General features: G+C 52.0%; 1 protein-coding gene and 1 long non-coding RNA gene across 16 annotated transcripts in view; one reads left to right on the top strand and one right to left on the bottom strand.

Annotated features, from left to right (window-relative positions):
* The window catches only part of CACNA1C (calcium voltage-gated channel subunit alpha1 C), a 463,540-nt gene that overhangs the window by 299,047 nt on the left and 140,053 nt on the right, over window positions 1-24,440 (top strand). For all 13 annotated transcript variants that reach the window (XM_044940916.2, XM_025282935.3, XM_025282924.3 and 10 more), the window contains exons 4-5: window positions 12,095-12,234; window positions 15,941-16,080. In XM_044940916.2, coding sequence (XP_044796851.1) covers window positions 12,095-12,234; window positions 15,941-16,080 — 280 coding nt within the window. The remainder of the gene's footprint in view (window positions 1-12,094; window positions 12,235-15,940; window positions 16,081-24,440) is intronic.
* LOC123333176 lies at window positions 8,571-11,774 on the bottom strand. 3 transcript variants are annotated; one of them, XR_006550343.2, is made up of 4 exons: window positions 11,601-11,766; window positions 10,352-11,407; window positions 9,248-9,560; window positions 8,571-8,751 (listed from the first exon to the last, which is right to left on the bottom strand). It is a non-coding gene; the product is annotated as an uncharacterized LOC123333176 (long non-coding RNA). The 3 variants fall into 3 exon arrangements; XR_006640910.1 differs by lacking the exon at window positions 8,571-8,751 and having other exon boundaries at window positions 8,758-9,560; window positions 10,352-11,410; window positions 11,601-11,774; XR_006550342.2 differs by lacking the exon at window positions 8,571-8,751 and having other exon boundaries at window positions 8,758-9,560; window positions 11,601-11,771.

The following is a 24,440-nucleotide window of genomic DNA, read 5'->3' as shown; positions in this document are numbered from 1 at the left end:
TCTGTTCTATCTTCAAATTCACTGAGTCTTTTCTCTGTTGTTTCCATTCTGCTATTGAGCCCATTCATTGAGTTTTTAAATTTCCTTCATTACTGTTTTCAAGTCTAAAATTTCCTGCGTTTTGGCTGAGGGGTTCTGTTTCTTTTCTGAGACTTTCTATTTTTTCATTGTTTCATTGCTTCAAGCATGTTTGTAAATTGGTGGTTGAAGCAGTTTTATGATGGCTACTGTAATATCCTTGCCAGATAATTCTAACATCTGGGTCATCTCAGTGGTGGTATATGTTGATTGTTTTTCTCTCATTCAAGTTGACATTTTCCTGGTTCTTGGTGTGGTGAGTGATTTTGAGAGCAAACTGGACGTTCTGGTTGTTATTTAGAATCTTGTGTTATTGCCGGCTTGCCACGTAACTGTGCCCTTTAAAATGGCTGAAATGGTAAATTTTATGCTATGCTTATTTTATTGCAATGTGGAGTGAAGTTTGTCTTGCTAGGCTGCCCCTTTCCTGGGCCCTGGGCTAAAAGAGCGGACCTCAGTCATGCATGTGTTGGTTTGCCTGCACCCACTGGCATTTCTCTGTTACCCAGAAACCTGGGGAACTCACCCATGTGCCTTTCCTTGAGTGCTGAGGCCCCTTGTCACTGTACCTCCTTGTCTTTCTCTTATAGTCATCTTGTGTTTGCTTTGTTTGGAGTGTCTGTGGATTTTATTTGCACTTTGTGGGATGAATGGGGAAAATATGTCTGCTCCATCTTTCCAGAAGCAGAAGTCTCCAGGTCACTTTATTTTATGGAGCAAGTTCTGCCCATGTTTCATTTCTACTGCCGGCCAGTGAGTCTCCCTCATTTCCACACCGTGTGTATAACCAGGGCTGACGGCGTCTTCTGTTCAAGGGTTCATACTTCTGCAATCGCCTGTTAACATTTCTAAACATTTCCAGAGCAGCAGAGAGGTCGCCCAGTGTCATTCATCATAGCATTTCACTGCCCGTCGTCTCTGTTGCCCCAGGCTCAGTAACGCTAATCCCCGGTGCATTTAACGAGTGCCCGTTCACGATCATAAAGTTAGTTTATTCTTTGTGTGCAGACACTTCTCATCTTGTCCTAATCACGGCTTTCCTCAGCTCACGCCTTCTATCCTGTCCACACTTTATCAGCACGTATGGTCAAATATGCTTGGGCTGGATTTGCCCTTTCTTCTTCATCGTGACGGCTGGCTTTTAAAACCCTCCTGGGAGCACACGCCCTGGTGTGGCACCCGAGGCACTGGGCTTGGGTTGGGGTATCTGGGTTTAGTCCTAGTTGCACTGCTCACCGGCTAATCATTCGATTCCCCGGAGCCTCAGATTCCTCATCGTTAAAATGAGGGAAGAAGAACTGGGCCGGCCGTCCCTACTGGCCCTTCCTGTGGGACCAGCCCCATGTTCAGTCCACTCCCTGTTGTTGAATTAAAGTCATCATCCGACCGGGGTGGGGGTGAGGCAAACGCGTCCCTGACAGTTATCTGCTGGCAGGTGGACAGTAGGCGCGGAATTTCAATCGAGACACCTGTGTGGGGTCTGCCCCTATAGTTTTTTATCTCTGTTTACAACTGTGCTTGGAGCAATACACAAGTTCTAAGTGACTTTTGTCCTTCTCCCTTGAAGCCAGGTGCCTTCATCACGTGTCCTCTTCAGCCTCTTTCTTTCCATCTCCCACGACCCCCTCTACTCCTTCCTTCCTTCCTTCCTGAGTACTCACCTGGGCAAAGCATGTCACCTGTGCTCCCCTGACATGGAGAAAAGAGCTAAGGCATTGCCGGGGCAGAAAGAGCCAACCACGGCTGTGCCCAAATCCCCATCAGGGTGAGGGAAGAAATAAGGTGGGAGAGGAAACGGGGCAGCAGTGGGGCCACAGAGCAGAGAAGGATGAACCGGGCAGCTCAGGGAGACAGAAAGGCAAACCCAGGAGCAACGTCTGTCGGGCGGGGATGAATCACAGTCCCCCGCCAGCCGCCAGGGCCCAGAAGGCTGCCAGTGCTGGCCTCTCTCAGGCTCCGGTCATTTGTAGCTTCCAGTCTGGGATGGCAGGACCGGGTGTCCTGCTCCTATTAGAGTCGGCCAGAGGGACCGGTCCCTCCACGGAGCAGGTGGCCTGGCTGGTCATGGGGCCCGTGGTCTTGCAGGATCTGCATCACCTCAGCCCCTACAGGGCATCGTGTCGGCTGCCCCCTGCCCCACCCCCAGCTCTGGGAACAAGACCCCAGCTTCCCATCATCCCCTGCAGGAAAGGGTGGAGAACTAGTCCCCACCCCACACCACCCAAGCGTCTGGCTTTAAGAGGTTTTCAAGAAAGAGATCCAGGAGGTTCAAGGCCATGGATCTGGGAGGTTCGTGTTGATGTTTCACTTCCAAGGACCCTGATTTCCATGGACCACTTTGTGCAGAAGAAGCCAAAACCAAACAAAAGGAAAGGGAATAGACCAGCCTCGAGTACAAAGCACCTAGACCCTGCCTATGTGCAGGCATGCATATGTGTGTGTGTGTGCATGTGTGTGCATACTCAGCACAGGTGTGTCTCCCAAGAGTTGACCCTGTGAGGATGCCCTGTCCTTTGCTGCCCCCCACGTCAGTGCCTCTCGGGTCTCCCTGTATTTTCTGAGGGGTGGGGAATGAGGGCGGACACCTAGCAGGTGGGAGACAGAGGAAGGTGAGGGCGCATCGAGGAGATGGGCAGTGACTGGAACCCCCGTGGGGGCGCTGAGTATCTCCGCTGTGGGCTCCAGGCCCCAACTCTCCTACTGATCAGGTCGTCTCAGTTCAGTCACCTCCAGCCCTCAGCGAGCACTCTGTAAACCATCTCATCTCTTTGAACCGGGGGATAAGTACCTTGATCAATGTGTAAACAAGTAGATATGACAGATGCCTAGCAAGCGGATTTCCTGCATTTTCAAACTGCTGAAGCCAGATGGAGGGACTATTTTGAAGGAAACGTGTTTGATCCAGGGGGTCTCTAATCTGCCAACTGTGACCCAACACACACTCTACACAGCGGTGTCACGAGGTGGGTAAGATGGGACAGCACCCGGGAAAGACTAAGAAACGTGCAGTTTTGCCCAAATCTAACAACTCAAAATGTAGGTGATCTTTATAATATAAGCTAAGAGGCTGGGGGAAAGAGACATTCTGTAACACAGGCCAGCTCTTGCACCCACCTAGGCTCTTCTGGAGAATGAGTGAGTGAGTGAATAAGTGACTGAGTGAATGAATGTGTGAAGGACTGAGTGGCTGCATGAATGAATGAGAGGGAATGAGTAAGTGACTGCATGAATGAATGAGTGAGTGAGGGAATGAGTGACTGAGTGACTGCGTAAATGACTGAGTGAACAAGTGAGTGATTGCAAAATGAATGAATACAACCTGACAGCCTGAGGCTGGCCCCCCATCCTCCCCCAACCCCGCCCATGCCCCCCACACCTTTCCCCTTGGCTGCATAAATTGCTGTGTGAATTGATGGCGCCTGTCAGATAGAGCCACCTGAGATGGAAATGTTTGTTTATTGGCACGGACGTGTGTCAGCTCAGCTCTGATGGATGCTCTGCTGCTGCTCCGAAGCCCGCAGTCCTGGAACCACTCACGGCGGGACCGCAACTGCTGGGTCTGCACCTTGACCACTGCTTCGGGCTGGAGATGGCCATGCCATCGTCTCTCCCAGGTCCCACGCCACATGGTCCCAGCCTGCCACACCTGCCCCGGGCTGGAGAAGGGCTCCCTCCTCCATCTGTAATGCTCCCACATCCTGCTGGTTTGGCCATTATTAGAATATAGGATTTCCAGTGGAGGCTGTGAGGGGCAGGAGGCCAAGCTCCTGGGGCCCACCCTGCCTGAGGCCGTGCAGGCAAACTGGACAGTCAGAGGTCAAGCCTTGGGCTGGGCTTCGGCAGCCTGTGGGCCCTGGACAGCCTGCTTGACTTCTCTGAGCCTCGGGCTCCTCACCTGTGGTGGAGGTGGCATCTGAGACCAGCCTCCGGGGACGGGAGCATGTTAACTGTGGGCATCCACACAGGGCGGCTGCTCCAGCCACCTCTACTGTCCTCACCCGCTCAGTGTCTCCTATAAAAGGACTGACCCACCATCCAGGCCCCTGGTGAGCCAGCACCTGGGAGCCGGTATTTCCTGAGATGTGAACTCTGGGGAGGACCCCAGCCCCCTGTGCCAATGACGACCCTGCTCCCCTGTGCCGGGTGAGTCCCCTGAGTGTAGATGCCACCCGAGATACACAAGTGTCGAGAGGGAGCGCCACCCGGACCCGCTGTCTCAGAGGAAAGCCTGGTCCTCTAGACGTTCATCACTTTTCCCAGATCACAGACACCACATGGTCTGGGGGCCCAGTGTCTGGCCTGGATCCTGGGAGAGCCCGAGGTGCCCTTTGCCTCTGGCTGGTGTTGGGAAGGAGCGCCCAAGCTCACTAGTATAACGGCCTCATGCAGACCTCGCCGTGTTGTGATGGCCTCTGTCCCTTCTGACCCTACCCCCTACTTGGCTGCTCTGACCAGGGCGCTGCTTCTTCAGCTGCAGGCCCCAGAGTGCTGAATGTCTGTGCACTTCATCAGAACTCAGGTCCTTGAGGCCAGACATCTGACCCGTCCACGGGCTATTTGATTCTGGCCCAGCCCAGAGATCCTGTCTCCCCAGGCCCTGGGCCGTGGGGTAGGGGTGGGAGAGGGTGGCAGCTGGGAGCAGTGCCTCAGGGGAGGGCTAAGGCTGCTGGTGCTCTGAACTCTGGCTGGGTGCAGCCACCCTGGAGTCACACGGGGACTTCCAGCCACAGGAGCCAGAGGTCAGTGGGAACCTGGCTGCGGCCAGACAGAGGGTCCAGGTCACTGGCTTGCTTTCTGCACAGAAGGTAGAGAAAAGGTCAGCTCTTCCCAGAGGATCCAAGCCTCACGCCCTGCAGGCCCTTTCTCCCAGGCCTGTTGGACACGTCCCCCTTTGTGCACCATAGGGGGCTCCCCCTACACACAGGGTCTCTGAGGGCAACCCCGGGCTTCGTGGGCGTAACTTCAGGAACCTTACCTAAGGACCTCGTTCTGGGTGTAAACCGACTCCAACGACATCACACTTCTTTCCTGCTCTTGTGCATCTTCTCTTCCTGGCTATTCTGCCTTTTTCCTCCTTTCCATCTTCCAGTTTTCCTCTCTAGAACTGTTGAAAATTTTTATTGTACTTTTTAAATTGAGGTCTGGGCTTCCCTGGTGGCTCAGACAGTAAAGAATCTGCCTGCAATGTGAGAGACCCAGGTTCGATCCCTGGGTTGGGAAGATCCCCTGGAGGAGGGCATGGCAATCCACTCCAGTATTCTTGCCTGGAGAATCCCATGGACAGAGGAAGCCTGACAGGCTGCAGTCCCTGGGGTCGCAAAGAGTTGGACACGACTGAGCAACTTAGCACAGCACAGCACGTGGCTTATGTACAATATTATGTTAGTTTCAGGAGTACAACATAGTGATTCATAATTTTTGAAGGTTATACTCCAAGTTACAAATGTATTTCTGTATATTAATTTTGTATCCTCCAGCTTTGCTGAATTCATTGATGAGCTCTAGTCGTTTTTTGGCGGTGGCTTTACGATTTTCTATGTATAGTATCATGTCGTCTGCAAACAGTGACAGTTTTAATTCTCCCTTTTCCAACTTGGATTCCTTTTACTACTTTATCTTCTCTGATTGCTGTAGCTAGGACTTCCAATACTATGTTGAGTAAATGTGGCAAGTGGGCTTCCTTGTCTTAAGGAAATGCCTTTGGCTTTCCACTGTTCAGTAGGATGTTGTTTTTGTTGTTGTTTAGCCGCTCAGTTGTATCTGACTCTTTGTGACCCCATGGACGGTAGCCCACCAGGCTCCTCCCTCCATAGGATTCTCCAGGCAAGAATACTGGAATGGCAGTATTCCAGTATTGGCAGAGGCAAGAATACATGCCCTCCTCCAGGGGATCTTCCCAATCCAGGGATTGAACCTGTGTCTTTTATGTCTCCTGCGTGGGCAGGCAGATTCTTTACCTCTAGCGCCACCTGGGAAGCCCTGACAATGGTTTGTGATTCTTTAAATGTATTGTTGGATTCAGTTCACTAATGCTTTGTTAATGATTTCTGATCTGTGTCCATCGGTGACATTGGCCTGCAATTTCCATCTTTTGTGCTGTCTTTGGCTTTGGTATCAGGGTGATGGTGGCCTCACAGAATGATTTTGGAAGCATTCCTTCCTCTGCGATTTTTTGGAACAGTTTCAGAAGGATGGGTGTTAACTCTTCTCTAAATGTTTAGTAGAATTCACCTGTGAAGCCATCTGGTCCTGGACTTTTGTTTTGGTAATTGGTCAATTTCATTTCTGGTAATTGGTCTGTTCATATTTTCTATCTTTCCCTGGTTCAGTCTTGGGACATTATTTATTTCTAGGAATTTCTCCACTTCTAGGTTTTCCATTTTATTGGTGCATACTCGGTTATAGTCATGTCTTAATGATCCTTTGTATTTCTGTGGTGTGGGTTGTAACTTCTCTTTCATTTCTGATTTTATTCATTTGAGCCCTCTCTGCTTTTTTTCCCAAAGAGTCTGGCCAAAGGCTTATGAATTTTATCTCTTCAAAGAATCAGCTCTTAATTTCATTGATCTTTTCTATGATTTTTTAATTCCCTGTTTCGTTTATTTCTGCTCTGATCTTTATGGCAGCACTTGGATATAAAACCAGGTGGTCTCCCTTCAGAGACAGGGCTCCTAACACCATGCCCTGACTTTCCAGGACCGCCATCCTGTCCACACAGAGGTGGCACCTCCCTTTGTGAGAACCCCTGCTCCACCAGCGTGTCTATACCTGCCTGAACCTGGGGTCTGGTCGTTTCCATAACACGCTGACGTGCTCATCCCCGGGCCTGTCCCAGCCCCAGTTAACCTCATCTCTGGACAGGGCCCAGGTTCCCCAAGAGGTCAGCGCAGGTGGCCTCGGCCCAGCCTTCAGAGCCAGGACCCGGGCTTGTCCCCACCCCATCCTCTGGTGACCTGTGACTCTGCCTCAAGGGGTCCAGGCTATTGCTGCTGCTAATCAGAGATGCTGACCCCTGCCAGTGGATCACCCTCCCATGGAGCAGAAGGTCCTGATTGAGTTAAAATCTCATTTCCTTGAAAAAGCCCTGTGGGTTGAGAGGTATGGAGGCTCCAGGCACCCTCTGGAGTTATTTGGGCCCGGAGGCTCCCCAGAAAGCTTGGGTGACCATCTGGCTCCACCAGCTACAGAGGTAGCTGCTCTGAGGTCACCAACCTGAGGGACACCTTACCCCCAACCCCGCCCTGGAGCCCCTTGTGGTCTGTGGACTCCTGGGAAACACATATGCACCAGACACTGAACTCTGCATGATTTCTCATAGCCGGGCAGAGGCCGAGGAAGGAAGACGCGTTCATTTCACAGATTAGAAAACTGAGGCCCAAAGAAGCAGCATGCCCCCCCGAACAGAGGCCTCTCAACCTGGCTGGGGTCTCAGCACTGAGGTGGGTGTGGGCTGGACCACATGGAGGAGAGGGTCACTGCAGGGCCTGACTGCCAAGACCCTTGGTGTGGCCCATAAACTTGGAGCAAGGTGACTGCTTCTCGAGAACACACAAGGTCCAGCAGTTGGACATGGGGCCTGCTCCCCATCAAGCCTCTGCTGGGGGCGCCAAGCAGAGCCAGGCCTTCCATGGGACTCAGAGTGAGCCCCAGGGCCTCCTCACCTGCAGAAAATACACCGTTTCTGATGGTCATTGTGAGAATGGAAGGTGAGGGTAGGGCACTCTGAGCAGCTCTGGAGCGAGGCGTGTGCCCTCAGACCTCAGTCCCGTCTGCTACCAAAGTGTAGGAAACACTCAATTCAGCCAGATCCTGAATTAGACAAAAAATGGCCCAATAGCCAAAAATGTAAACCGTATCTGGTGAAGGAGTTTAAATTCCAAGAAGACACTTTCATTGCCTTTTTCAAATATTAACATTTGGTTTTTTATCTGACCGCACCAGGTCTTAGTCGCAGCATGGGGAATCTACTTCCCCGACCAGGGATCGAACCCAGGCCCCCTGCACTGGGAGCATGCAGTCTTAGCCCCTGGACTCCTAGGGAGTCCCTATTGCCTTTAAATAAAATGCTCATCTTATTTTTCTCATCCTCCCAGCTCAAAGGCCAGAAAATGTAAAGCTGAGCAAAACCCTTTTCAGGGAACTTACACGTGTTTATAAAACATATTGTGATGGTAATATTTTTAATATTTTCAATCAACCCAGCAATTCGGTAACTTGAAAACTCTGCTCCGTAAATGAGAACATGTGGAAGCAAAGAATAAAAGATTTACTTGGCTAAAGTCACAAAGCAACTAAGAGGCCATACCTGGTCAGACCTTCCCACCTGGAGTGTCACACCTTCTAAAAAGCCCATAGTCGCAATTGGTTTATTGAGGGACGAATGGGATTCCCCTTAAGGAAAGGGGGCTGTCTGAGAGGGCCGGCCAGGTTTCTACGGCCCACCCAGAACAGCTAGTGGCCAAGTCCCGGCTGTTAGAAGAGAGGGCCTCCCTCCCTGTGTGTCTGCACTCCCATCCTCTCTCCTCACTTGTCTTGGATGGTCCCTAGTCTTCCCATCATCCTCCATCCTTGTGCTAAGACGCACTGAACTTGGCAGTGAGTGAAATACTGCTCTCTGCTTCTCTTCTTGGGGGAAATCCATCAGTAATTAGACTCATTTTTCAATTTTGCCACCTAGAAACAGAAAATGCCCATAAATCTCCCCAAACAGAAATCAGATGTAGCTGATTTAATTACCAAGGAGTAAACAAGGTGATTCTGCCTCCGTAAGACACCCAAATGCGTTCGTAACTGGCTCATTAAACTACTGTAGAACCGATTATTCGCTGTGAGGCAGAGGCAGGGCGGGGGCCAGACACTGGCTTTCATGGGAAGGTGATGGGCTGGTGCTACCAGGGCAGGGGGGTGGTGCCAAGGACCACTGGGCAGGGGGAGGGGAACAGTCCAGTGGGGATGGCACCTCTGCAGACAAGTCTGTGACCCTGAGGCAGGCCTTGTCCTTCCTCACCAAGACCCCCCCTCCTTCCCCAAGTCCCCCCATCCTCCACCCCAGCCATCCTGTAGGAAGACGCGCTCAAGCTTTCTTAGGTGGGTTTACCTACAAGGAGTGGGTGGGTGCTTTGGGAGCCTCATTGAGGTGGAATTAGGGTGACCGCAGCCTCTAACTCACCTGGGATAACCCCCATGCATTGTGTCCCCATGAATTAGTCACAGGCTCTCTTTCACTCTCAAAACTGCCCTTGTTTGGATGATAAACTGTATGGCCACTCTGTGCATCCGGCAGGGAGGGGACAGGTTGTAAGTCGGCACCGATGGATAGATGGTCGTGTGTTGAGAAGGATGCTGAGGTCGTGATATGGGTCAGCAGGTGAGTTCACAGTGATGGCTGAGCAGCGTCTCCTGGCGTGGGATGGGCAGGCAGGCCAGCAGGTAGAAGCAGCTTGTGTCCAGGGTCTCTGTGGCCCCAGCATTCATCGTCCCATCTACCATAGGGTTTATATCCACAAGTCAGAGCAGCAGCATAATACAGGGACAGTGAAGACTATGTTTAGGGAGCTATTTCCCCGTCCAGATGGGGAGAACAGGACCTGGGAGCTAATCCCCTGGCTCCCCCGACCCTCAGCCCCAGACCCTCACAGCCGAGGAAGCAGTGCCAGGAGGACTGGGTTTAGGCCTTGCTGCCCTGGTGGGCTCCACAGCGGTGGGAGGGGGCCAAGCCCTCCGCACTCCCCCTACTTGGGATGTCAGCCTTTCCTGGGCACCTGCGCTCCCTTGGCACAGATCAGGAAGCTCCCGCCCATCCTGCATAGGCTGGGGCACATTCTCAGCATCACAGGTGGATACTCAGGGCTCTGTGCTTGTTTTTAGTGGGTCTGCACACATTTCAAGCAGTTCCTGAGATCAAAGAAACAGGGGGTCCCTGCTGAACCTCAGCATACCCTCAGGGCACAGTGACCCCCAGGACTCAGGCTCGAGGAGGCCGCGAGGAGTTGTGAACTCACAGGCCCAGAGGCTCCAAGGCATCGGCTTCCTCAGTCATGCCGTTCTCCACCCCCGGATGTTTCTATAGCAACATATGGTGTTTTGAAAGGATGACCAAGCTGTTTCACTTGCTTATGCTTTCTTGTTTGTTTTTTGGTTTTGAAGAGGGGGTTGGAATGAATTCTGTAAGGACTCTCGTACCTCTAACGTCAGGGGGAACACAGCGCTGCTCACAAGAGCAGTGCCACATGCACACTGACACACTTACACACACACATTCACACACACTCACCCACCACACAGATCACTGCGCCTGAGCTTCTTGGCGTCTGGCACCTGCCTCTTCCCTGGGTTCTTGTCTGGATCCATCTTCCTGACTTCTGGGCCCTTTGCAGCTCTGGCTCAGACCCTTAAACCTGAGGGGTCTTGTCCCTCTTGTGTCTTAGGGGATAAGTGGGACCAGGGAGGCAGAGAGATGGATGGACCTCGGGCCTTGGGTCAGGAGGTCCAGCGGGTCCTGGGTCCCAGGCGTGTGCCTCCCAGGCCTCACCTTCTCAGCATCCCAGTCTCTCCAGCAGGGAGGTAGCTCGGATCATCTCTGAGTTCCTTTGTCTCTCAGGCCCCATGGTTGCACACGGGACGCTGTCATTCCTGCCTGGAGACAGTTTCCGTGACGTGGAAGCACTATCTCAGGCCGAGGCCATCTCCAGTGGGTGGAGCCCAGCCCCAGCTCTCCTCTGACAACAAACTCTCCAGGGCCCACTTGTCCAGCCGCCCCTGTGAGCCCAGCTCCCCTCTGAGCCCACCCCCCATGCGTCTGGCACCAGCAACTCGGCCCCAAGTCCAGAATGGGTCTCCTGGCCTCAGCGCCTGGAAGCACACATTTGAGACCTTTCTCAGGAGCCTCTGGGGCACCTGGAGTTGAGGACCAGTGGCCCACGTGCTGAGGAGGCCGGGCCAGATCTCCTCCAGTCTGTCTGGGTGGGGCCCAGGGTTCTGCCCTTTTTCACTTTGCGTCCCCAAACCCTGAGCTGGGCTCAGAAGGCCACCACTGGCTCAGTGTCTCAGAGATGGGGAAGATGGGCTTGGGGGCGGGGGGGGCTGTGGTGAACCAACAATTCACCAGCTGGGTGGGCTGCAAATGGTATGTCCTCCCGGGATGCCCCATCCGCAGTGTGGGCGGGACCTGGGGGTCTTCAGTGAGCTCCTCCTGACCCGCGAGGAGGGGCAGTGGGTCTGGGGTCTGAGTCAATGGAGGCCAAGGCTCCTGTAGAGTGAGCATCCATGTGTGAAGGCCACGGGCAGCCTCCACCTGGTGGGATCATGATGGCTCCATGCTGGAGAGCAGCTGCTGGGGCGGGGGGTGAGGGGAGACGATGAATCAGCCCCAAGTCTGCTGGAGCCAGACCAAGTGCAGACTCATGTAACAGAGCCTCATCCACAACAGGGCTCTCTTAGTGGGCGGAGAGAGAGGAGGACCACTCCACCCCACCCCCATCCAGTGCCCACCCCATCCTGGGAACTCTAGGGCCCCTGCTGACCTGGTCTCAGTCTTTGGACAAAGAGTTTTGTTCTCTGAAGGAAAGGTCGGAGCGCGTGAGCAGCTGCCTCTGTCTCCTGACTGTTGGAGGTTCCCAGACTCCACTTCTGGGTTTCAGGAGGCTGGGCTGTAGCTCCTGGGTTTGTGACTCAGAACTATGGCATTTTCTCTGTGCTTCCAACTCCTCCCTCATCTCTCTCATCCTGAGTTCTCTCCTGAGAAGTCCAAGCAGGTGTTCATTGATTAAGATTTCTCAAAGGTGTGCAGTTTTCCCACCACCATAATTTCTGCTTTTTAAGACTAGAAGACTAGTGGATCTGAGCTTGCCTGTGGAATGGACCGTGGGATTGTGGATGTGGCAGAGGTCCCTCCCAGCGTCTGCCCTGATCCGACCACAGAGGGGCCCCTTCTCCACCGGCTTGGGGGAACTGTGGGGTCAGAACTTTCCAGACCCCCCCAATCTGATGACTTTCTCTCTTTACTTGTGTTTCCTAGGAGCGAGTGGAGTATCTCTTTCTCATCATTTTTACTGTGGAAGCATTTTTAAAAGTCATAGCCTACGGACTCCTCTTTCACCCCAACGCTTACCTCCGCAATGGCTGGAACTTACTAGACTTTATCATCGTGGTTGTCGGGTGAGTACCAACTCCCACACCGCCAGCCAGCACAACCCCTTCCCTTCCACATGTACCTGTGTCTTTTTGATTTGGTCACAAGGGCCCTGGGCTTCAGGCCAGACCAGAGGATCTATTAAAAATCCCTCTGGATTCAGACTTTCTGCAAAGGGAGGGGAGCTGTTACCTGGAACAGCCCTGCTGCTCCCGCCTGCCCGTGCCCACACGCACACCCACACAAACTCACACAGGTGAATCAAGGGTTTCTGCTGGAGCCCAGGGTCCTCTCTGCAGCCGAGGAGAAGCCTCAACTTTAGGTCTTTTATTCCGTCTCCAGCCTCACGTGGACCGAGTTCCTGGACACCTCCCCCGAGGTGAGGCAGAGCAGGTGTGTTTGGGCTGGACGTGACCCTGCAGCCACTGTGAGGGAGGGGCAACTGGCACACAGGAACCGAGATGCCCACCTGCAACTGAGGGTCCTCACTCAATGGCTGCCCGGGACTGATGGGCTAGAGGAAAACGGGACTAGGAAGGGCCAGAGGATGGGACCAGAGGCACTTCTCAGGAGAAGAGTAGTGAGAGAGGTATAGGAGAAGGACAGGCACCACCTATGCTCAGAAGCAGAGCAGTGCTGGCATCTGCAGGAAGCCTTGGAGCCGTGATCTCCTTGTCGGGGCATCGGTAACTTTGGGGAACAGTCTTTGTCAAATGTTGGTACAAACAAGCCCGCACGTGCTGCTGGAGATGCAGGTGCAGTTGACCAAGCTCCTGCCACTCGTCCATCAGTGCAGGGCAGGGTCCCCATGCCTCAGGGCTGACCTGGCGCTACGTCAAACCCACCTGGCACTCACGCCCTCTCCAGCCCCACAGCCTCTGGGGTCAGGTCAGTGTGCCAATGGGCTCTTATCTAGGGGACCATCCCAGCCAACCCGGGGCAGATGCTGCTCTGGTGGCTTCCCCAGAGAGCGCCCTGCTCGGAGCCCATGGGCATCTGGCCTCTCCCACAGGAAGCGATGGAGCAAGTCAGGGCCATGTGGGAGCGAGACCCTGTCTCCGGGCATCTGGATGGCTTCTTGCAGGTGTCTAAGCGGTGTTAGGGTTTTCACCGCTGTGCTTTTTGCCTGGCCAATGTGTGACACACTTTGCAGTAACATAAGGGACACTCTGGAGACACGAGGGACACGGACGCTCCTGAACTGTTAGCCACATGTGAACGTCGGGTGAGGAAGCAGCTCTACAAGAGGTTCTGCTGCTTCTGTTCCCACTGGGTGAACAGATGACCAATGAGTGCCTTGAACTGACTCAGCAAGCCATGGCGAAGGCCTTTAGGCCGGTTGCTCCTCACGCCTCTGCGTCTTTTTCAATTCAGCATCTTCCTCGAGGCCTGAGTCTCCTGGGAACCTTTCACAGACTCGCAGGAAGAGCCCAGGACTGAGACGCGGTGCTTCTGGGGCCGGCAGAGGAGAGGGGCCTCGTGGGGAAAGGAGCTGTGTCTTCTCCCGTCCGCAGGATGGACTGGCCTTGGTCTGTGCCACACTCTGCCCCATCCACGGCCTTCACCTCTGCGTGAGGTGGGAACAGGAGACACGGGCAGACCTCAGACAGGGCCCCTGCTGCGTCTCTGCTTGTGGGGATTCTGCTCCTCCTACAGAGTGGACAGCTCTCGGGTCGGCCCAGATCCCAGTCCCATCTGCCCAGGCGTGCTGTCAGACTTCAGAAGGGAGAGAGGCGTCCAGACTCGGCACCCTTGCAGAAGTGCCTCCACCTGACCGTTCACAACACGGAGGCCACGGTGCCAGCCCCGGCTCACCTGTGGTCCACCGAGGCCCTCTGGCTTTTTCCTGCTGATTGCACCCTCGGTTCCTGGTTTCTCCTCTCCGAATTTCTCATCTTCAGGGCTCTCCATCCAGTCTCGATCTCAGCCCATCCTTCTAACTCAAAATGTGGCACACAGCACCTCCACAGAGGGCGTGGCCCAATCACCTCTCTTCTGCCATGCCTACCCCCCGCTCCCCACCTCCCAACCCTTTACCTGGACGTGCCTACCCCCCCATATGCCCCATTCCTTTTAGAAGTGGAAGCACCTCCTAAGAACAGTGGGGACACAGCTGGTGAACTTCAGAGTCCTGTGAGGTACACCCACCACCCCCACCAGGTGCCCGTGGAGCCCTCCCCACCCCTTCCCACCCAGGGGCCCTTCCCATCCCCCCTGGGCACCCAGGAGCCCTCCCCTGCCTCCACTGGGCACCCAGGAGCCCTCCCCACCCCCACTGGGCACCTAGGAGCCCTCCCCCGTCCCCACTGGGCACCCAGGAGCCCTCCCCTGCCTCCACTGGGCACCCAGGAGCCCTCCCCACCCCCACTGGGCACCCAGGAGCCCTCCCCTGCCCCCACTGGGCACCCAGGAGCCCTCAGTAGAATGCATCCACTCTGACCATCTGCTCCAGCCTCAAGGGCCTTCACAGTGGCTCCATCTCCCTCCCAGTATGGGCCCTGCCTCTCAGCTCACGGGCCCTCCAGAGACTGTTGTCCACTCTGATAAGCTCGAATGTTGGGCTAAGGAACTGACAGACACATTCCGGGGGGAACCGCCTGGAGATGACCCCGGCCACAAACATCCCCACGTGCTCCCAGCCCTGGATGGTGGGGGGCACGAAGCAGTATTTTCACCTCCACTGTGTCTGAATGAGAAGCAGCATACTGGCCTCCGCGAGTGGACACCTTCAAGGCCCAGTCCCAAACTTTCTACCCCTTCAGGGTTGACAGAAAGGAAAGCTGTTCAGTCTCCGATCCCCTCCCTGAGTAATATTTGTGGACATCTTGTACATCAATAAGCATGTTCCTTTCTTCCAGGAAATTCTAGGAACCAAATCTGGTTTAGATTGGGGATGTTGTTCAACAGACGTGTAGACTGGTTTCCTCAGTTTCAGTAGAAAGAAGTCTTCTCTGTGGAGAAAGGACCCAGCTCCCCCCAGCCCTGGCCACCCCTGCCTGGATCAGAGGTGTCGCCAGCTAACACAGGGAACCGTCCAGCTGCCAAGCTGGGGTGAAGGACACCCAGAGCAGGAAGGATGTCAGACATGGTCCAGGCAACTTGTCAGAACTTCTGGTTGCAGCCCCCGCTGTGCAGGCAGCCTGCTCGGGGACCCCGAGCACAAAACAGACCAAAGGGAAGCCGCTCATGCCCCGTCTCACCGCCCTCTCTTGAACACACATCTCTCAGCTTTGTCCCCGTCAGTCCACCAGCCACACCTGCTGCGAGGGTCTCGGGGGGCCCTGAGGCTTCCAAGCCAGTCTCCCACCCTTGTACTTGCGGCACCACATCAATTTCCGAAGGATCCTTTATTTCTGCCCAGGTTCAGGTCAAAACCAGGGGCTTGTCAGGAGGGAACGTGGTTCCCGGACACACAAGCCTGGATGCCGTGGGGGGCAGAGGGCACCGAGGAGGGACAGGCCCTGGCAGCAGCCCCCACCTGCCTGACACTCTGCCCATGCTGCTGATGCCCAAAAACCCAGCTTGATGCCAGCACCAGGCTGCCGAGACCTCTCTGGGAAGGTGGGACCCACCTTGAGGTACCGTCATCTGATGAGAGTCAGACCCTCCCACACACCCAGACTTCCCTGGCTGGTGCCGCCTGCAAACCCCACTGCCCAGCATCCCTGAAGAGGTCGGAGCCCCGCCGGGCAAGCAGGACGTCCTGATGTTCCCTCTCTCCTTCTATTCCAGGCTTTTCAGCGCGATCTTAGAGCAAGCGACCAAAGCCGATGGGGCCAATGCCCTGGGAGGGAAGGGTGCTGGATTCGACGTGAAGGCACTGAGGGCGTTCCGTGTGCTGCGGCCCCTGCGGTTGGTGTCCGGGGTCCCGAGTAAGTAGCTCATCCGTTCAGCCATGTGACCTCTCCACTGTTCCCCCTCACCCATCCTGAGTTGCCAAGGAATCTGGTTTCCTATAAACAGAGGGTTTCCTTGAATGGGTCCCTTTGCTGTAAAGACCCCAGCTCCAATGTGAGTCAATTAAAACCCACCATGGCTCCCGCTCACATGCCCCCTGGCTGAGACAGCTGCACAAAGAAGACCCTGTGGCCATCTGAGCAGCCTGGCCCCCACCCCGGGCCCCTGGAGCTGGGAATTTAAACACATTTGCAGCAGAAGAGCAGAGAGCTAATCCCCCAGGCTCTTGGGGCACAGAGCTGACAGGATTATCTCTACCGTCTGTATTTTTTTTCAAAGAACAATCAGAAAAGCATCAGTGGATGTTCAAAAAGTCCCATTTTGCCACCTCTCCCAACCTCTCCTCCTTTCATATCACGTGGGGTGTCTCCAGCCTCAAAAGCCCTATTTTTGGACCTGCTGCCTGTCGAAGCGAAAGCTGGCTTTCCCTGAGGGTGGAGGGTGCTGGCCTGAGTTGGGCAGATGCGTGTGGGAAAGACTGTCCATCAGGGGATGGGCCAGGGTCGGCTCCCCATCCCCGATCCTGCGGGAGCCCCCCACCCCACCCCGTTGCAGAGCAGCCCCCAGCCCTGCACACAGAAGGTCGGGCTCCCAGCATCCACTCCAGCAAAGCCCAGCCCAACCTGCTGCAGGCTAAGTCCACTTTCTGAGAAGTCCTTCCACTCCTTGTTCACTGGTGGTCCCTGAACCTGAGATAGGATGTGGGCGCTGGGACATGTCACCATCCACTCAGCTTCTGGCCTCTAACTCAAGACAGGGGGGTCCCCAAACCAGGCTGCAGCCAGACTAGCTTGGAGATGGGGCCAGGCCAGGGAGGCAGGGGCTCTCTGCACCCCCCACCTTTACACCTGCATTGCCACCAACCTGGTGACGTTGTCCTGCTCGGCAGGTGAAACCTGCCTGGGTGCAAAATTGTAGGGACACAGGGACCTTGTATTAACTTGTCCAGTCCCTGCCGACCTGCACACGTGGTGGAAACCTCCTCCTAGAGTAACTGAACCGGCCACAGTGGGGGGACCAGGCTCGTGACTCAGACCAGCTCTCCCCACCACATGCACGACTTCCTGTAAGGCGTTCCAAGTACGTAACCCCCAATGTCTTAGACATTTTACCCTCGTACCTGCCTCTGCAGTTCCCTTGTAAGCCCCTGGAAGCCCAGACATGCCCCGCACTCTCTGACGCCTGCACAGTGCCTGGCCTGGTCTCTACTCAGGGCGGGGGCACTCCCTGGATGGACGATGGCAGGAGTGGGGACCCTGGGCAGTGGTGGCCTGTGTTAACTCAGAGGGAGTGTAGACATGGTCACACAGCACAGGTAAGCAGATTTTCTCTGCCTGGCCTTAACCACTGGGCACTAGGAATGGAAAGAGTGTACGTGATGGCTGAGATCCAAGACCTTTTAGCAAAGCTGAATTATGGGGTCTTCATGGTCAGTCAGCCATCACTCAATAGGCCAAACTCAGGAAATGAGAAGGCTGGTGACAGTGTCTGTCAGGACTCGCGTGGCAGGACTTCCATCTGGATGACCCCCGGCTGGCCTCAACCCCTTGGTGTCCACAGAAACGGCACCTTCCCAGAGGTCTGTCCCACTGCTCTGCCCTCCGTTCCCTCTCTGCTTTCTGCCCCCGCATCACCCTCCACCCTCTTCCTTTGTTTATTTACTTCACAACCCTCACCTCATGAGAGCAACCAGGCTTTGTATTGTTCACTACCAAATTCTTGTCACCTACCATCATCTACAAAACTCCTGGTCAGTCTTTGTGGGGGGACTGGGCCCCTCATGGCCGAGCACAAGCTCCACGTGGTGGGGGCAGAGCACCAGCACCCCCAAGTGACTTCGGGGCTAAAGACCTTCCTTCCCTGGGCACCTTCTTTAGTGTTTCCAAAGGGCTTTTTCTTCTATGTTATTCGAGCTTCATGGCAACTGTGCACCATGCAGCTGAACACGCAGGTGTTGTTTCCATGGCAAATATGCTGGCTGGGTGGTTTGCGGGACCCTGAAAGCCCAAGCCCACGAAGTTACCATTACTCTCTATGTCCATACATGTATTAAATGCCATGGAGTCTCAGGATCACAGGTATGGAGGGTGAGAGATGATGGTGAGGGTACAAGCCCAAGAGTCATTTATTAATTTGTTCAACAAAACCCACTGAGTGCCTACTTTATAGAGGACTTTTCTAGCCTCACAGCAGATACAGAGGTGAGTCAGACACTAAGTGTCTCCTCAGAGAGACTGAAGTGTCAAAGAAAAAATGTTCATAGAAATGATGGTGTAGAGCAAAAATAGAGATGTGCAAAAAAAAAAAAAAAACAGATGAGTTCTGTGACTGGTGTGCTCTGGGGGACTCCATACTCTGGGGAGTGCAGGTAGCAATCAGGACAGGCTTCCTGGAGGAGGTGGCACTCCTTGGAGGAGGAGGAGAGGCCTTGAAGGGTAGGTAAGGAGGGGCATCTGGGACCTCAGGATGAAGTGGTAGGATAACTGTGGCCCTGGAGGCATGCACAGGGAAGCGAGGGATCAGGGGTGGGTCTTGCTTTGGGTGTAGGAACCAGCTGACACTCTCAGGACATGCTGTGTAGCTAAGGCTTGTCTGCTCTGCTCCAGGCATGCTGCAGTAGAGTCTGATGGACAAGTTACTGAGTTTCAGTGACACAAGCAACCAAACCAGGGAAGTCCCGACTGTTTATGCTCTACCTGAAGAAGCTTAAAAACTCATAGGGACCAAGAAACTTAACCTGCTTATTGAGATGCACAGACTCCCCCAGGAGGAAAATGTCCCTTTTTGATTTGAGAACAAAACGCAGGTGGTGACAAATGTCCGGTCACCACCTGCTAAATGCAGAGTTGGGTGTCTGAGTCAGGCTCTTGGAAGAGCTTCATTGGTGGGTTGGCCAGCCCAGTGGTCCAGAAAGACAGGGCTTTAGCCCTAATTTACAGGCAGGCATACGCAGCCCATGGAGAAGGCAATGGCACCCCACTCCAGCACTCTTGCCTGGAAAATCCCACGGACGGAGGAGCCTGGTGGGCTGCAGTCCATGGGGTCGCGAAGAGTCGGACACGACTGAGCAACTTCACTTTCACTTTTCACTTTCATGCACTGGAGAAGGAAATGGCAACCCACTCCAGTGTTCTTGCCTGGAGAATCCCAGGGATGGGGGAGCCTCATGGGCTGCCGTCTCTGGGGTCACAGAGAGTCAGACACGAGTGAAGTGACTTAGCAGCAGCAGCAGCATACGTGGCCCAAGTGCTTCTCCCAGAGCCATGAACAGAGATGGACTCAGGCCATTTTCCAGGGCAGGGTCACCCCCTACAGCAAACCGGCCTCTGTCACTGGAGGAGACACAACTGGACACAGGTGCCCACCTGGCTCTCGAGACGGGCACAGGTGATACTTCAGGTGTTGGTGGATTTGCCTTTTGATGGTCCCTGAGCCCTGGCCACATGGGCTGAGGAGAAGTGGCCCTCTTGTCCCTGAGGGCCCCAGGAGAGTGGGAGCACTCTGGGCCTGCCATGCGGACAGCAGGGAGCTGAGTCTGGTCAGCCATGTGACCTGCCCTTTAACCTCCAACCTGCAGTTTTCGCTCTGGGAAACAAGAGGGTTAAACTATCTCAGCCCTGAAGTTCTTCTGAGCAGTATCGTCCTGTGCTTCAGTGACAGAGAACAGCAGTGAGCTGAGAACTTCTTTGGAATCACTAATTCTAGCCTGAGTCCCAGGCAGGGAATGACCCTCTGGGGCGCCCATCATGGTGGGCGCCATCAGTCCAGACAGGGCAGTTCCCCAAACACTGACCTCGTGCCCAGGACTGTGGTGGATGGTGTCAGTCACACTGGAGACAGAGCTTCCTAAACTCTGGAAGCCCTGTCATTGATTCTCTTTAATGCCTGGCCCTTCTGTGGAAACCCCAAACCTGAAATTACAGCCAGCAGTAAGGTGACTGTCACCTGATTTAAAATAATGGTCATAATAAAGGCCACTTACACTTACAAGTGACCCATAAATGCTGGAAAGAAAAATGAGGGGAGCGGAGATGAAGACACAGTGAAGTCAGTGTCCCGTGAAGCGATCAATTCGAAGAACATGAGCCCAAACACCTGTGACACTGGGTCTGTTCCCTCTGGCTAGCTCCAGACGAGGAGTGGCCAAGGATGCTGGCGTTGAGGTCCCACTCCTTAGGCTCAAGTCCCCAGAGCCACCACCTGTTAGCTGTGTGCCTCTGAGTCCTCATTGATCCATAATGGGGGTTAAAATTGCACTTACCTCGAGGAGTGGTTGTGAGGATTCAATCCTCAAGGGCTTGCAAAGCATTTAGAATTGTGGTCAGTGTGTAAGATGCATTTAGCAAATTTTAGCTCCTGGTTTTTCTATGGGTCCAACTCCCTCAGGCTCCAAGTGGGACCAATGAAAGGAAGGGGATACTTCCATACTTGACTTTTTAAAATCCACTTTATTGAAGCATAATTTATATTCAATAAAACTCACACACATTAAATGTACAATCACAAATGTAAGAGCCTTACCATAGTACACGTTCACTAACACAGCTCTCTCCCCTGTGTGAGCCTTACACATTTCCTACTTCTTGTTCAGTTGCCAAGTCGTGTCTGACTCTTCGCAACCCCATGGGCTGCAGTACACCAGGCTTCCGTGTCCCTCACTATCTCCTGAAGTTTGCCCAAGTTAGCGTGCATTTAATCGGTGATGCATCCAACCATCTCATCTTCTACTTACATGAGCATTGTAAACCCCACCCTGTGTTAATATTTCCTGCTTTAGTAAGTTGTCCTTTAAGTAAATTATGAAAAAAAAGTAAAAATGTAAAAGCTTTTATATTTGCCCACCTGTTTACCATTTCTGAGACTGTCTAATCCTTTCTGTAGATCTGCATTTCCTTCTGGTGTCATTTCCCGTCACTCTGAAGGACATGTCTATGGTATTTCTCTGAAAGAGGTCTGCTGCTGATGAATTATCTCAGTTTTCATTATCTGAAGGTGTCTTCAGCCCTTCCTCTTCTTGAAGAATATTTCCACTGGATATATAATTCTTGGGTTGACAGTTTTTTCTTTCATGTTAGAGATGTTGTTCCACTTTCTCTCGGTCTCAGTTTTCTCTGAGTCACTGATATTCTCACCATGGTTCCCTGTATATATTTTCTTCTTTCTTGACTGTTTCTAGATTTTTCTCTCCATATTTGGTTTTCAGCACTGGACTGTGAAGGGCTTCACTGTATATTTGCTCTGCTTAGAGTTGTCTGAGCAGCTCAGATTCATCCATAAGTTGGATGTCAACAAGTTTGGGAAGTTTTTGACCATTATTTCCGCAAACGTTTTCCCTCATTCCAATCTCACTCTCCTCTGTCTGTAACCCAAATTATACTTAAGTTTGGCCATTTTCTGTTATCTCATTGGTCTCTGAGGCTTTGTTTGGTTTTCTTCAGTCTTTTTTTGTGTCCACAGGTTGAAATTTTTCTATCAATTGCTCTTCCAGTTTATTACTTTTTCCTCTTCTACTTCCGTCTTCATTAAGCCTATTTAACGAGTCACAGAGTCTCCATTTGGTTCCTTTTAATAGTTTCCATTTATCTGTGAAATTCCCTCTCTGTTCTCTCTTTGGCACCATATACTCCTTTCATCCTCTTAATATATTGCCCTTTAACTCTTTAAACAGTCTTCAGTTTGTTCTAAACTCTTTGTCTGCTAAGTCCAACATCTGAGCAATCTCATTTTCAGTCCCCTTTGACTGTTTTTTTTCTGGGTTGTGTGTCACATTTCCCCATTTCTTTATGTGTCTGGTGGTTTTGTTCTGAATACTGGAACCATGAGTCATATGTTGTAAAGACCTGGGTTCATCCACCTTCCTAAGAGTGATGACCCTTCAGCAGACAGCTCAGTTACTGGCAGCCCTGCCATGAACTTGTAGTTCTGCACTTGTTGGTCAATACCAAGCAAAAGCCCTGGCCCCTCACTTCCCAACTCATTTCCCCTTCAGATCTTGTCACAGTTGAGTGTGATCTTGCCAGGATGGATCTAGAGGGCATCTTACTCCAGGGTAAGGTCCTGGCTCCTAAGATGTACCCTTTCTGATGTTTCCATTGATTGCTCAGGGTCTTATGAGATATTAACTTGATTTTTCCACTCTGGCAGGGGCATGTACACTCAGGGGACCCCTACACAAACTTCTGGGGCCCCTGTTTACTTTGCTGTCTCCTTTCTTCTGTCCCACCAGCGCTGCCCAGATTCTCAGACCAGTGGGACTGCAATAGTCTGTCTGCTTTTTCCACTGCAGTCAGGAAACTGTTCCCAGTCAGAGAACCAGAGTGATTACTGTTTTCACCTCTGAGTTTCCATTCTCTCAGGGATCACAAGCCTGAGTTACTTCATGTCCACTTGAGGGACACAGTTGCCTCTTATATTTTTGTCCAGTTTTTTTAATGATTATGGTGAAAGGGCTCGTCTGGTACCAGTTCCTCCTTTTGGAAATGGAAGTGCACTTGACTTTTAAACCATAAAATGCATAACAAGAATGTTATCATACATATTATCAAAAATATATATTATTATTATGTATTATTATCATACATATAGTATTATTATCATACATAACTAGAATGTAAATCATATATGTTATATAAGCTATATATTATTTCTGCTGTAATACTATATTTACAAGGTATATGTTAATTTATTTGTCACATATTTATTGAGGACTTACTGTATATATGCAATAGTAGTAGTTGAAGGAAGGAAAAGATATTAGAATCTTTCTTAAGATATTTGGAAAATAACAACCCAGCAAAATTTAGAGCCAGAGACAGCTTTCTCATCCAATATCCTCATGTTAAAGATGCTGAAACCTAGACCCAAGAAATTGACATGACTGTCAAGGTCACACAGCTATTAGTGGAGGAGAGAAAATAGCCTAGCGTTTGTTTTCCAGTGAATTTGAAATCTCTAAAACAAAACCACTAAGCATATGTTTGGAGATTTTCCCCCTATAGAAAATCCGATCCATGCCAAGATCTCTATTGATTCATTAGTGATTTGAGCCAAATGGGAAACAAGTCAGTCTGGAATCCTAAGAACATACATAGAAAGGTTAATTCATGCTGTTAATTCATGACAACCGTAAGCTATCAGCAATAAGCAGGCCTGGCTCTTTATTAAACTCCACATGAAGGAGAGCCAGGAAGAAGCTGTGGGTTGCCTGGTGTGATGGTGTTTGATGGGAGAAGAGTTAGCAAGCTCTCCTCAGGGCTCCTTAGGGATCCATCCACCCCGATAACTCACAGTGAGTATACCTCACTTGCCACCAAAGTCTTGGAGACACTTTAATTTTCCTGAAACCCACATCTTCTACACCTTTCTGAGAGAGCAACCATAGCCCAACTGTGATTCCCCCCTCCCCTGTTTAATCCTGTTATCAGGCATATCACTCTGCACACAGCCAGTCCCCGGGAACTTCACTCGAAAATGCCCTGTCCAGCGTCCATCGCTAGGAGAATGTGACTGTCAGAGACTTCCCAACCCTTTAGAATACATCCATATATTCAAAGATGACCTCGTTCTGGGGTGGGGGGAGTAAGGAAACCTACAATGAGGCAACCTCCCCAGGGGGTTTCCTCCCGAGGAAGCACAGGTCAGTTTTGCTTTCTGAAGTGGCAGGTGGGGTCATTTGGATTAACTGTCCTGCTGGGGACAATTAGAAATCGCTGGGCAAAATAAATCTTCTCTTTTCTAAAACTTGGCAAAGATGCCTGACAAAAACAAATAGAAATCATGTCCGGAGAAAGATAACATCATCAAAGTTCTCCAGATTTTTTGAAAGATCAGTTTTGCAAAAATAGAGTCTAATCCACACTACAAAATAACTAGGTCCACAATAAGACAAGACAATGTGGATGAAAAGGAGCAGAAACTATAAACAATGGAAACAGACATACATGGGATCTGGATATTGGAATTATCAGATATTGACTTGAAAATAACCACATTTACTATATATGTCAAAGACAAGGTCAGTGATTTTCCAGAGAACCAGAAGATATGGAAATGAGCTGGATATAAGATTTAGAAGTGAAGAATACAGTAGCAAATATGAAAATGCAGTGAAAGATTTGGCAGACTGAAAAAGGAATTACTGAATTGTGGTGAACTCAGAGGGAAATCTGGAGAGTAAAGCACAGAGAATCCAAAAGAATGGAAAATACAGAGAACGTGAAAGGTTAGGGAATAAATGCTGAATTTTACGATTTTTTTATATTTTATATAATTTTTG

This window comes from Bubalus bubalis, chromosome 4 (assembly GCF_019923935.1).
Source record: "Bubalus bubalis isolate 160015118507 breed Murrah chromosome 4, NDDB_SH_1, whole genome shotgun sequence".
In the NCBI taxonomy this organism is placed as follows: Eukaryota; Metazoa; Chordata; class Mammalia; order Artiodactyla; family Bovidae; genus Bubalus; species Bubalus bubalis.
The sequence above is the reverse complement of the archived record's forward strand: the minus strand, read 5'-3'. Positions and strand labels throughout refer to the sequence as shown.